This window comes from Pelecanus crispus, chromosome 7, assembly GCF_030463565.1.
Source record: "Pelecanus crispus isolate bPelCri1 chromosome 7, bPelCri1.pri, whole genome shotgun sequence".
Classification (NCBI taxonomy): Eukaryota; Metazoa; Chordata; class Aves; order Pelecaniformes; family Pelecanidae; genus Pelecanus; species Pelecanus crispus.
In genome coordinates this window covers 33627416-33641009 of record NC_134649.1, presented here as the reverse complement: position 1 = coordinate 33641009, position 13594 = coordinate 33627416, and the positions used below count along the sequence as shown (strand labels likewise).

General features: G+C 48.0%; 1 protein-coding gene across 1 annotated transcript in view; it reads left to right on the top strand.

Moving 5' to 3' along the window:
• The window catches only part of STAB1 (stabilin 1), a 68814-nt gene that overhangs the window by 31624 nt on the left and 23596 nt on the right, over positions 1–13594 (top strand). The window contains 10 exon segments of the mRNA XM_075714109.1: positions 7583–7694; positions 8184–8367; positions 8629–8722; positions 9638–9796; positions 10489–10584; positions 10971–11066; positions 11665–11712; positions 12566–12696; positions 13092–13203; positions 13431–13508. Coding sequence (XP_075570224.1) covers positions 7583–7694; positions 8184–8367; positions 8629–8722; positions 9638–9796; positions 10489–10584; positions 10971–11066; positions 11665–11712; positions 12566–12696; positions 13092–13203; positions 13431–13508 — 1110 coding nt within the window.

Genomic DNA, 13594 nt, shown 5'->3' with positions numbered 1-13594 from the left:
ACAAAGAAATTTTTCCTAATATCCAACCTAAACCTCCCCTGGCGCAGCTTAAGCCCATTTCCTCTTGTCCTATCACTAACTACATGGGAGAAGAGACCAACACCCACCTCACTACAACCTCCTTTCAGGTAGTTGTAGAGAGCTATAAGGTCTCCCCTCAGCCTCCTCTTCTCCAGGCTAAACAACCCCAGTTCCCTCAGCCGCTCCTTGTAAGGCCTGTGCTCAAGACCTTTCACCAGCTTTGTTGCCCTTCTCTGAACACGCTCCAGCACCTCAGTGTCTTTCTTGTATTGAGGGGCCCAAAACTGGACACAGTGTTCCAGGTGTGGCCTCACCAATGCTGAGTACAGGGGGACAATCACCTCCCTGCTCCTGCTGGCCACACTATTCCTGATACAAGCCAGGATGCTGTTGGCCTTCTTGGCCACCTGGGCACACTGCTGGCTCATGTTCAGCTGGCTGTCTACCAACACCCCCAGGTCCTTTTCCGCGAGGCAGCTTTCCAGCCACTCCTCCCCAAGCCTGTAGCATTGCATGGGGTTGTTGTGACCGAAGTGCAGGACCCGACACTTGGCCTTGTTGAACCTCATACAGTTGGCCTGGGCCCATCAGTCCAGCCTGTCCAGGTCCCTCTGCAGGGCCATCCTACCCTCCAGCAGATCAACACTCCCACCCAACTTGGTGTCGTCTGCAAACTTACTGAGGGTGCACTCAATCCCCTCATCCAGATCATCGATAAAGATATTGAACAAGGCTGGCCCCAAAACAGAGCCCTGGGGAACACCGCTCGTGACCGGCTGCCAACTGGACTTAACTCCATTCACCACTACTCTCTGGGCTCGGCCACCCAACCAGTTTTTTACCCAGCGAAGACTACGCCCGTCCAAGCCATGAGCTGCCAGCTTCCCAAGGAGAATATTATGGGAGACAGTGTCAAAAGCTTTGCTAAAGTCCAGGTAAATGACATCCACAGCCTTTCCATCATCTACCAGGCGGGTCACCAGGTCATAAAAGGAGATCAGGTTGGTCAAGCAGGACCTGCCTTTCATGAACCCATGCTGGCTGGGGCTGATCCCCTGGTTGACCTGCACTTGCCTGTTGAGTTCACTCAAGATGAAGCTCTCCATAATCTTTCCCGGCACTGAGGTCAGGCTGACAGGCCTGTAGTTTCCCGGGTCCTCCTTCCGGCCCTTCTTGTAGATGGGCGTCACATTGGCAAGCCTCCAGTAATCAGGGACCTCCCCTGTTAACCAGGACTGCTGATAGATGATGGAAAGTGGCTTGGCAAGCTCCTCTGCCAGCTCCCTCAGTACTCTTGGGTGGATCCCATCTGGCCCCATAGACTTGTGAGCATCCAGGTGGCATAGCAGGTCATTAACTGCTTCCTCCTGGACTATGAGGGCTCCATTCTGGTCCCCATCCCTATCCTCTAGCTCAGGGGCCTGAGTACCCTGGGGATGACCAGTCTGGCTGTTAAACACAGAGGCAAAGAAGGCGTTAAGTACCTCAGCCTTTTCCTTGTCCTCGGTGACAGTGTTCCCGCCCACATCCAGCAAAGGATGGAGATCCTCCTTGGCTCTCCTTTTATTGCTAATGTACTTGTAAAAGCATTTTTTATTATCTTTTACAGCATTGGCCAGATTGAGTTCTAGCTGGGCTTTTGCCTTTCTAGTTTCCTCCCTGCAGGACCTAACAAGATCCCTGTACTACTCCTGAGTTGCCCGCCCCTTCTTCCAAAGGCGGTAGACTCTCCTTTTTTCCCTGAGTCCCTGCAAAAGCTCCCTATTCAGCCAGGCCAGTCGTTTTCCCCGCCAGTTGGTCTTACGACACACGGGGACAGCCCGCTCCTGCGCCCTTAAGACTTCCTTCTTGAAGAAGGCCCAGCCTTCCTGGACCCCTTTGCCCTTCAGGACTGCCTCCCAAGGGACTTTCCCAACCAGGGTCCTGAAGAGGCCAAAGTCTGCCCTCCGGAAGACCATAGTAACAGTTTTGCTGCCCCTCCGCTTGGCATCACCCAGAATCGAGAACTTTATCATATCGTGGTCGCTAAGCCCGAGACGGCCTCCAACCTCGACATTTCCTACAAGCCCTTCTCTGTTAGTAAACAGCAGGTCAAGCGAGGCACCTCCCCTGGTAGGCTCGCTTACCAGCTGTGTCAGAAAGTTATCCCCCACATGCTCTAGGAACTTTTGAGACTGCTGCCTCTCTGCTGTATGGTATTTCCAGCAGATGTCTGGCAAGTTGAAGTCGCCACGAGAACAAGGGCTAGCGATTGCGAGACCTCTGCCAGCTGCTTATAGAATGCCTCATCTACCTCTACATCCTGGTTGTGTGGTCTATAACAGACTCCCAACAGGACATCCGCCTTGCTGGCCTTCCCCCTCATCCTTACCCATAAGCACTCTACCTTGTCATCATCACTATCGAGCTCTATACAGTCAAAACACTCCCTAACATACAGAGCCACCCCACCGCCTCTCCTTCCCTGCCTATCCCTTCTGAAGAGCTTATAGCCCTCCAGTGCAGCACTCCAGTCATGAGAGTTGTCCCACCACGTTTCTGTGATGGCGACTATGTCATAGCCATCCTGCTGCACAAGGGCTTCCAGCTCCTCCTGTTTGTTGCCCATGCTACGTGCATTGGTGTAGATGCACTTGAGCCAGGCTATCGATTTCGCCCCCAATGTTGCCATGCTGCCCCTGGGCTCCTCACTAGCGGGCCCGTTTATATCCCCTTCCCCTTCCCCCATCAAACCTAATTTAAAGACCTCTCAATGAGTCCCGCCAACTCATGGGCGAGAATCCTATCCTACTCCCCACCGATACGGACCAGGATCTCAGCCATTAGGAGTCAACGTCCTGCTCAAGAGAGAGGATATAGAGGATATACACCAAGGGGCACCCTGTGGTTTTACCTGCGTGACCACGGAGAGGACATGAGGAAGTGGGATGGAAAATCTACCTCAACCCTAGAGGCACGGGTGCGTGAGTTGCAAGGAAAAACTATGACAAAAGGCGGTTCTTCCAGGAAAATTGCAGCTCCAGTTTCCCAGACAGAGTAAAAGGGCTAGTTTTACTTCCAACCTTAATCAAGGGACTCTTGATTCACATTTACAAGAAGTGCACAACGAATACTATTGCCAGGATTAGAGGGGCCCTGCCTCCAACCAGGTGGAAGAAAGGGACAACCATTTTACTGGACTGTGTGGATTCGATGGCCTGGAACATCAGACCCACAAGAGTATAAGGCTCTAGTGGACACCGGTGCACAGTGTACCCTAATGCCATCAAGCTATAGAGGGGCAGAACCCATCTGTATTTCTGGAGTGACAGGGGGATCCCAACAGCTAACTATTGGAGGCTGAAGTGAGCCTAACTGGGAATGAGTGGCAGAAGCACCCCATTGTGACTGGCCCAGAGGCTCCGTGCATCCTTGGCATAGACTACCTCAGGAGAGGGTATTTCAAGGACCCGAAAGGGTACCGGTGGGCTTTTGGTATAGCTGCCTTGGAGGCGGACGAAATTAAACAGTTGTCCATTTTGCCTGGTCTCTCAGAGGACCCTTCTATTGTGGGGTTGCTGAGGGTTGACAAACAGCAGGTGCCGATTGCTACCACGACAGTGCACCGGCGGCAATATCACACCAACCGAGACTCCCCAATTCCCATCCAGAAGCTAATTCACCGACTGGAGAGTCAAGGAGTGATCAGCAAGACTCGCTCACCCTTTAACAGTCCCGTATGGCCAGTGCGAAAATCTAATGGGGAGTGGAGACTAACAGTGGACTATCGTGGCCTGAATGAAGTTACACCGCCACTGAGTGCTGCCGTGCCGGACATACTAGAACTTCAATATGAACCGGAGTCAAAGGCAGCCAAGTGGTATGCCACAACTGACATCGCTAATGCGTTTTTCTCAATCCCTTTGGCAGCAGAATGCAGGCCACAGTTTGCTTTCACTTGGAGGGGTGTTCAGTACACCTGGAATCGACTGCTCCAGGGGTGGAAGCACAGCCGCACCATTTGCCATGGACTGATTCATATGGCACTGCATCAGGGTGAAGCTCCAGAACATCTGCAATATATTGATGACATCATTGTGTGGGGCAATACAGCAGAAGAAGTTTTTGAGAAGGGAAAGAAGATAGTCCAAATCCTTCTGAAGGCTGGTTTTGCTGTAAAACAAAGTAAGGTCAAGGGACCTGCACAGGAGATCCAATTTTTAGGAATAAAATGGCAAGATGGACATCGTCAGATCCCAATGGATGTGATCAACAAAATAACAAGCTATGTCCCCACCAACTAGCAAAAAGGAAACACAAGCTTTCTTAGGTGTTGTGGGTTTTTGGCGAATGCATATTCCAAATTACAGTCAGATCGTAAGCCCTCTCTATCAAGTGACACGGAAGAAGAATGATTTCAAATGGGGCCCTGAGCAACAAGCATTTGAACAAATTAAACAGGAGATAGTTCATGCAGTAGCCCTTGGACCAGTCTGGGCAGGGCAGGATATTGAAAATGTGCTCTACACTGCAGCTGGGGAGAATGGCCCTACCTGGAGCCTCTGGCAGAAAGCACCAGGGGAGACTCAAGGTCGACCCCTAGGGTTTTTGAGTAGGGGATACAGAGGATCCGAAGCCCGCTATACTCCAACTGAGGAAGAGATATTGGCAGCACATGAAGGGGTTCGAGCTGCTTTGGAAGTGGTGGGTACTGAAGCACAGCTCCTCCTGGCTCCCTGATTGCCGGTGCTGGACTGGATGTTCAAAGGGAGGGTCCCCGCTACACATCGTGCAACTGATGCTACGTGAAGTGGGTTGCACTAATCACACAATGGGCTCGAATAGGAAACCCCAGTCGCACAGGAATCTTGGAAGTGATCATGGACTGGCCAGAAGGCAAAAATTTTGGAATATCACCAGAGGAGGAGGTGTCACGTGCTGAAGAGGCCCCACTGTATAATACAGTGCCAGAAAATGAAAAGCAATATGCCCTGTTCACTGATGGGTCCTGTTGTCTTGTGGGAAAGCATCGGAGGTGGAAGGCTCCTGTATGGAGTCCTATACAACAACTTGCAGAAACTGCTGAAGGAGAAGGGGAGTCAAGTCAGTTTGCAGAGGTGAAAGCCATCCAGCTGGCTTTAGATGTTGCTCAATGAGAAAAATGTCCAGTCCTTTATCTCTATACTGACTCATGGATGGTGGCAAATGCCCTGTGGGGGTGGTTGCAGCAATGGAAGCAGAGCAACTGGCAGCGCAGAGGCAAACCCATCTGGGCTGCTGCATTGTGGCAAGATATTGCTGCCCGGGTAGAGAACCTGGTTGCAAAAGTACGTCACGTAGATGCTTACGTACCCGAGAGTCAGGCCACTGAAGAACACCAAAACAACCATCAGGTGGATCAGGCTTCTAAGATTGAAGTGGCTCAGGTGGATCTGGACTGGCAACATAAGGGTGAACTATTTATAGCTCGGTGGGCCCATGACACCTGAGGCCATCAAGGAAGAGATGCAACATATAGATGTGCTTGTGATTGAGGGGTGGACTTAACTATGGACAGTATTGCACAGGTTATTCATGAATGTGAAACGTGCTGCAATTAAACAAGCCAAATGGTTCAAACCTCTCTGGTATGGAGGATGACGGCTGAAATATAAATATGGGGAGGCCTGGCAGATTGATTGCATCACACTCCCACAAACCTGCCAAGGCAAGCGCTATGTGCTCACCATGGTGGAAGCAACCACCGGATGGCTGGAAACATATCCCATGCCCCATGCCACCGCCCAGAACACCATCCTGGGCCTTGAAAAGCAAGTCCTGTGGCGACATGGCACCCCAGAAAGAATTGAGTCAGACAACGGGACTCATTTCCGAAACAACCTCAGAGACACCTGGGCCAAAGAGCATGGTATTGAGTGGGTATATCGCATCCCCTATCATGCACCAGCCTGCGGTAAAAATTGAACGATACAATGGACTGTTAAAGACTACCCTGAGAGCAATGGGTGGTGGGACATTCAAACACTGGGATACACATTTAGCGAAAGCCACCTGGTTAGTTAACACTAGGGGATCTGCCAATCGAGCTGGCCCTGCCCAGTCAAAACCTTTACGTACTGTAGAAGGAGATAAAGTCCCTGTAGTGCACATAAAAAATATACTGGGGAAGACAGTCTGGGTTACTCCCCCCTTGGGCAAAAGCAAACCCGTTCGTGGGATTGCTTTTGCTCAAGGACCTGGGTGCACTTGGTGGGTGATGCAAAAGGATGGGGAAGTCCAGTGTGTACCTCAAGGGGATTTGATTTTGGGTGAAAATAGCCAATGAACTGAATGGTATGATGTTAACTGCTATATAATACTGTATGTCATCTCTTTTATGGTTGCTATATGCCACATCAATGGTATTACAGTAAGAATCGCCCAGCTTAATGAAGAATGAACTTTAATGAAAATGAGCAAAGTGCAGCAGTGTTGGAATAAGAACTGGCTTCAGCATACAACAATCCAACACTGCACACCACTTCTCTGGCTCTGAAAGACTGTGATGACAGATGGAACCCAAAGTCGTGGACTAAATGAACTCAATGGACATTTTAGAGGGATGGTCCATAAATAAAGGGAATGATATCTCTGTGTATATATCAAGACAGGGAAAGTGGTGGTTATTAATTAGAATGCATTGGGAAGGGTAGGACCTGGGCATGACGTAGATGGTATAGAATAAGGAGTGGATACTGTCCTGGTTTCGGCTGGGATAGAGTTGATTTTCTTCCTAGTAACTGACATAGTGCTGTGTTTTGGATTTAGGATGAGAACATTGTTGATAACACACTGATGTTTTAGTTGTTGCTAAGTACTGCTTATGCTAGTCAAGGACTTTTCAGCTTCCCATGCTCTGCCAGGTGCACAAGAAACTGGGAGGGGGCACAGCCAGAATAGTTGATCCAAACTGACCAAAGGGCTATTCCATACCATATGATGTCATGCTCGGTATATAAGCTGGGGGGAGTTGGCCGGGGAGCAGCGATTGCTGCTCAGGAACTGTCTGGGTATTGGTTGGCAGGTGGTGAGCAATTGCATTGTGCATCACTTGCTTTGTATATTATTATTATTATTATATTGTTATTATTATCATTACTATTTTATTTTATTTAAAATATTAAACTGTTCTTATCTCAACCCAGGAGTGTTTCTCACTCTTACTCCTCTGATTCTCTCCCCCATCCCACCGGGGCAGGGGGAGTGAGCGAGCGGCTGCGTGGTGCTTAGCTGCTGGCTGGGGCTAAACCACGACAGTACAATTCAGAATCTGTGCTCCAGGGCTAAGCCTGTAGCGGTGGCAGCAGAAGATCCAGGGAGAATGACACATACTCAGTGGGTTTTCTATCTTGAGCTCTAATGTGAATCATGTTATGGCTGTTGGTGACAGCTCTGGCTATGTGGGATTTTGTATTACTACCATCACTCTTCAAAGTCCTATTTTTTACTGCAAGTATCAAAGTGCCTTTGATACCAATGTCTTGGCTTTGCCTTGGTTCTCTGAGTTTCAATCACATTGGTTTTCTTTTTGTTTTCCTTCCAGTGTAGCGATGGCATACAAGGGAATGGCAACTGTCACTGCTTTGAAGGTTTCAAAGGAATAGCCTGCCACATCTGTTCAAACCCAAACAAGCATGGCGAGAACTGTGATGAAGGTTGGTAATTCTGATAGAGAGACTAGAGAAAAATGTAGGGCAAGGATATAGCGCAGGTTCGTGCATCCTAGATTCCCTTCTGGCACGGCCAGCATCACAAAAGAAATGACAGAAATGTCATCATGGGTGTCCCTTCAAACAACAGTGGAGAAAACATGGCTGATATGACAGTGCGGATGGGAGTCTTGGAAATGTCAGCTAAATTTAGGTGTGGGACTTTGATTCAGATCTCTCCTGCTAGGAAAGAAAAGACAGTTGACAAGGACTTTGAGCCTGTCATTACAGCCTTTAAAAAACACAGACCCAGGCGGTCACAGGATCCGTTCCCTGGCCAGGTTTTGAACAGACATCCCTCTGTCAAGAACAAATGGGATGATCATTTGGTGTCACAAGAGATTGTGAAGGAAAGTTGGGAATCTACAAAATGCCATCACTGTGGGGGATTCTGGAATTTTTGTAGTTACTGATCTTACTCCATGTACTTGACAGACTGTGGCTGTGTCCATGGTATCTGTGACAACAGGCCTGGCAGCGGTGGTGTGTGTCAGTCCTGGACCTGTAAGGAAGGCTATACCGGCAAATTCTGTGACAAGACATCCAAGAACTGTGGCCCGAGTGGGCTGTCCCAGTACTGCCACCAGAATGCTGTCTGCAGCCTCAATGACACAGCAAGGTCAGTCTTTCTGGCATACACATTCAGGTGGGCACAATGTCATTGTACAGGCACACAGCAGCTGTGAGGCTGCCAGCCCTGTAATTGTGTACATATGTCTGTGTACTTGGTGCGCAGGATTGTTTGAGTAATGCAGCCAACCTGCTGGAAATCAAAGTCAGGTTCTTGCTTGCTTGAGAGGCTGAAACTGCCTTTTTGCTCTCTGCTGGCTTTCAGAAGGAGCTGCTCTACCTGTGTCCCTTTTGTGCTTATGCTTTTAAGGTGCATCTGCATGGATGGATACGAAGGTGATGGGTTTTCCTGCCAACCCATCGACTTGTGCAGTCAGCCAGAACGAGGAGGCTGTTCACAGAATGTAAGTGGGTCAGACTGCTGAAGTGTGGAGAAGCAGCTCCTATCAACCAGAGTAGGGATCCAGGACTCCTGGGACTGTTACAGATTTTGTGTGCTAACTTTCCCTGTCTTTAAGATGGGGTGTAATAACAGGTACCTTGATACAGTCATCACAAGGATGTCAATCACTTGGGTTGATGCTGAAACACAACACCCCAGGGAGAGCTTGGCTGGTTTGCACCAGATATTTTGGCAGCTACAGAGATTAGCTGTACAGATAATTTTTGGGTTGTATTGATTTTCCCCTCAAGCTCTTCTAATGTGTGTTAGTTTCTCTGTTGCTGTGTTCAGGCTGTAGCTTAGCTATGAGCTCCAACTCATATTTCTAGTAACCATCAACACCACATTATCATCCTCAGTAAAGAACTGTTCTGCTTTATGATGGAAATGACTGCCAAATGGTCAGACCTCATTATAATTTAGACCCCTGAGTGAGAGGAACACATTGGGCTGTGTAGAAGGAAATAGGATGGCACTAGGTACAAAATAGGTCTTTGCTGAGAGGGATCTGCCCTCCATCATTGATTCCATCCCACATGTCCAGGCAGGAGATTGTGCTCCTCCTCTTCAGGGAATATTTATTCTGTAATGGAAAAGCTTTACAGGATGGTAGAGAATGCCTTGGGAGTTATGAGCCACCCTAGACACAAGTGTCTGCCTCTCGGAAAACACTAAATATTTCCAGAATCACTTAATTATGAAGTTGTCTAGGACTTTTTGGAGAAGATGCTTCTACCCCCACCCCCAGTGCTGGAATCAGAGTTGGTCATTCAGAAACTCTCCACAGTGTGATGAAGGAGATTTGTTGCTGTATTTGCACTGCGCTCCCTCCCTTCTTCTGCTGACTGTAATTCTTTTTCTCTCTTTTTTCCTGGAGGCCCTGTGCACCAGTACAGGCCCCGGCACCGCCACGTGCCAGTGCAACACAGGCTGGACTGGGGACGGGAAGACCTGCTTGGCTATAGACAACTGCATGCTGGAGAGCAGAGGGAACTGTCACATCAACGCTGACTGTGTTTATGTCGGCCCTGGCCAGGTATGATCAATGCTAAGCAGTCTGATGGTGGACTTAACATTTCCTAAGCTGCTCTGAGATGGCCTGGGATTGCCAGAGGTAGAAATTGGGCTGGTCAGCAGCAAAGCCTGCTTGTCTGCTGCTAGAAACACTGTCTGTGTTAGTCTGTGGAGGGAGCTGGGCTGGCAGTCGGGCATTTTGAGGTAGGAGGAAGGCGCGCAGGAGAGGTGGCTTCTCAGGGTGCTGCTTCTCAAGGTGCTTCTCCCCAGTGAGCCAGGGGAGCATTGGACAACGTGCTGAGAAAAGCTGCCAAATCTTTAGCAGATTTTAGTGAGGTGAGATGTGCAAGCTCTCCTAGCTATCTTGAAATCAGGAAGCTTTTAAATTAACTCCTCTTGTCTTTCTGCCATTCACTAAGTCTGTGTCATTCCCTGAAACGCTGGAAATAAAGATGGAAACCATCATCTTCAAGTGACATGCCCCTGCCAGCTAAGCAGTGCAAGGGATCAATGTGCTTGAGTAATCAGGCAGCGCGTGTGCTGTGATAGAGAATGATGCCCTGCTAAGGAAATATCTCCACATTTCCAGGTCTTGAGGGACCAGGAAAAAAACTTTGGAAAACAAGGATAGGTTTTGCTGCCTTAGACCTTTTTTGGGTAGCAAATGAGGACACTCTGATAGGTCTATGAAATTGAAATGTCTCTCTCTTGCAGAGCAAGTGTGTCTGCAAGAGGGGTTATGCTGGCGATGGCCACAACTGTGATGCAATCAACCCATGCCTCATGGACAACGGTGGCTGCCATGACTTGGTGAGTAGCTAAAGTGTTGTCCCAAGGCTGGCATGGCGGTGGAGGTTTCTCTGCTCCCTGAGAGAGGTTTTTCAGCCCTGGCATCGAAAAAATTGCAAGGATTTATGCTATGTCATCTTATTGGCATGCCACTGAGCTGTTACAAAGGTTTGGTCTCTGATTTACCTGCGCGGATCCTCTGATTTTTGTGAGTTCACGCAACCAAAGCCATCACCTAGGCTTTGCTGCATGAGGTATATATTCGGTGCCACCATAAAGGCAACAGGAGGAAGGTGCTTCTGTGTGCAACTCTAGCCCAGGCCATGGGAGGCCAGAATTCATTTCCTAGATAGGTGTAACACTGCATAACCTGTGTTTGCTAATTTCTTTTTTCCTTGTATTTGCAGGCTATGTGTATACCCCTTGGAGGAGGAGAGAGATCCTGCACTTGTCCTCAAGGCTACATGGGGGATGGCATGACATGTTATGGGGACATTCTAAAAGTGAGTGAAAAGCAAATGTCTGAGGTTTTCTTGATATTGGAGAGAAATGGCTCTGCTCTTACTTTCCTTTTCTGTTACCTGAGTTGACAACTCCTCCCACCACCAGCCTGACAACACAGCACACGTGTCTGCCCAAGGCCACAGAGACAGAACTGGTGTCCAGGCCAGTGTGTTCATGAAACCGTTTGCAAAAATTTCTAAGCTGCTTCACCCCTGTCTGTCCTGTGCAATAAGTCATCTTTTTTGTTGTTGTTTGGGAAGTTTTTCAGGTCAGAGCTGCTAGGCCCATTGTCTGTCATTAGAAATATCAAAGGCCATTGTAGATTCAATCCTTGCCCCTGATAAACATGAGCAATTGCAGATGAGTTGAAAAGAGTTTATCTGGGAATATATTTTTTTAATGGCTGGAGTGTGGTTTTAGGAGTCCCCATCCCTCCCCATGATACACAGTGCCTGTAATGGTTGTGAGAGAGGAATGTCTAAGTCATTATTGCCAGATTTGATATTGCGAAGGGCTCCTTTCCCCCACCCTGGGGCTCCCAGCCCTGCAACCCCAGTGCTCAGCAGGGGTAACCCATCTGTTTTTTCTATTTGGAAGGAGCTGGCCTGGAATTCCCACTTTGCAGGCTTCTACGACTGGCTTAAGGTAAGAACAGCCATGGGATGCCCGCATGGGTACGTTCGGTAGAAGTGAAGTCCCTGTGAACACTGCTGTTAGAGAAAAAGCAACTCCATTTATCTTTTTCATTAAAAAAAAACCCAAAACAACAGCAAAGGAGAAATTGTTACAGAGCAGGTGTGTAGAAAAGCTCTGGAGTTTGTGATAGAGCAAGGGTCGTGAGTGTGTTTTGGGGGGCTTGTTTCTAGCACCAGAGGAAGCTGGGTCTCTGTTACACTTAATTTTCATGATTGTATCATCTGTAACTCCTGGCCATCATGAAATAGCACAGAAGGGAAAGAAAAAGGGGTAGCATTATAATAGCTATTTTTCAGAAGAGCATGCTTTGAGAAGGTAGACTGTATGTTTGTTCCTTTTCTTCTTACTGCTTCCCTGTCTCTTGTGGCAACAACAGAGACACTCCGCAGACTGCAGCAAGTCTGTGGAAGCATGCTATGCTGTACAGCATCTAAATGGGCTTTAGCTTACCTGTCCTGCTGCATACATTGCTTTTGCCAGGAATAATCTTGGTCCCTCCTCCAAAACCGATGTTGAGGGTTCAGAAAGGATTTATGGATATGACTGAATGGCTTTTGAAGATTAATTGATGTACAAAAAGTAGGGCTTAAAGCAGCAGGTTTTCCCTTGGCAAACAGGTGTCACCTGTTTTGGCTAAACCATCTGTGGCATTTGTTGATTGCCAACAGCATTTACCTGCCACACCCAGGAGACCCTGCTGTGCTGCTGGACCATATATGCGGGATGACTGTTGATTATATTTTGCACTACAGATGTGACACTGGCATGTCTTATTTGTTCATTTTTGTGCTTTGGACAACAGAAATCTCTCTTCAGCATCCCAGCAGGAACCAATGTCACTGTCCTGGTGCCATCGGAGGCAGCTATCAAAAACTTGAGCAAGACTGAGAAAGATTTCTGGCTGACCCCCTACATGCTGCCATTTTTAGTCAGGTATGAGGAGACTCTTGCCTTTGCTTTATATTGCCAAACAACAGTAACAAAGCCATGAGCTGGATTTCTGCTTGTACAAGACCAATAAAGAGTTATCTTGAGATAAATATAGAAGCAAGATTAAATATCTAGCAGGCAAAGAATTTAGTAGGCATTTAAAACATAACAGACCACCGGCTATGGGAAGTGGGTTTATTTTTCATGTATTTGCAGAGAGAGATTTTCCCTGTCAAGTAGATGCAGATGACATCAGGACAAGTAATTCCCTCCTTCATTCTCTTCACATGCTTAACTACTTCATGTGAGAGACAAGAATGTTGGGTGGTATGGTCTTATCTCCCTGTTATTACAAACAGTGCCCTAATCATTTATTTACCTGCCTTTGTTCCCTTCAGGGCCCACTTTCTTGAAGGCATCTTCACTGGTGAAAAACTCAAAAAGTACGACAGGCCAGAATTACCCACCCTTAACCCACAGACCAGATGGCGGATAAACACCAGGAGTGGCGTAAGGGTTTTTTACATAATGCACATGTACCAGGATCAAATTAAACTGCTTAAGAACTGCTGTATCCAGTGGGGAGCCTGGATGGGACATTGATGCCCTCAAACTCAGACATCTTTTAAAAATTGTACCCAGAGCAATCATGTGCAACCTTGAATGAACAATATATTTGTTTTGAACTTGCTTGGCAATTTCTAATCCTTTTGCTTCTCCCGCTGATACTTTTGCAGGTATTAACCATCGAGAATGCGAGTATAGTCATCAGCGACGTCCCTGCCAGCAACGGCATTATTCATGTCCTCAATAAGGTATGTTGGTACATGCGATACTGGGAAATGCTGCAGTTGTGGCAGCAGGTTTGTGTTGCAGCATCTGTGACGGGGCCAAGGAGAAA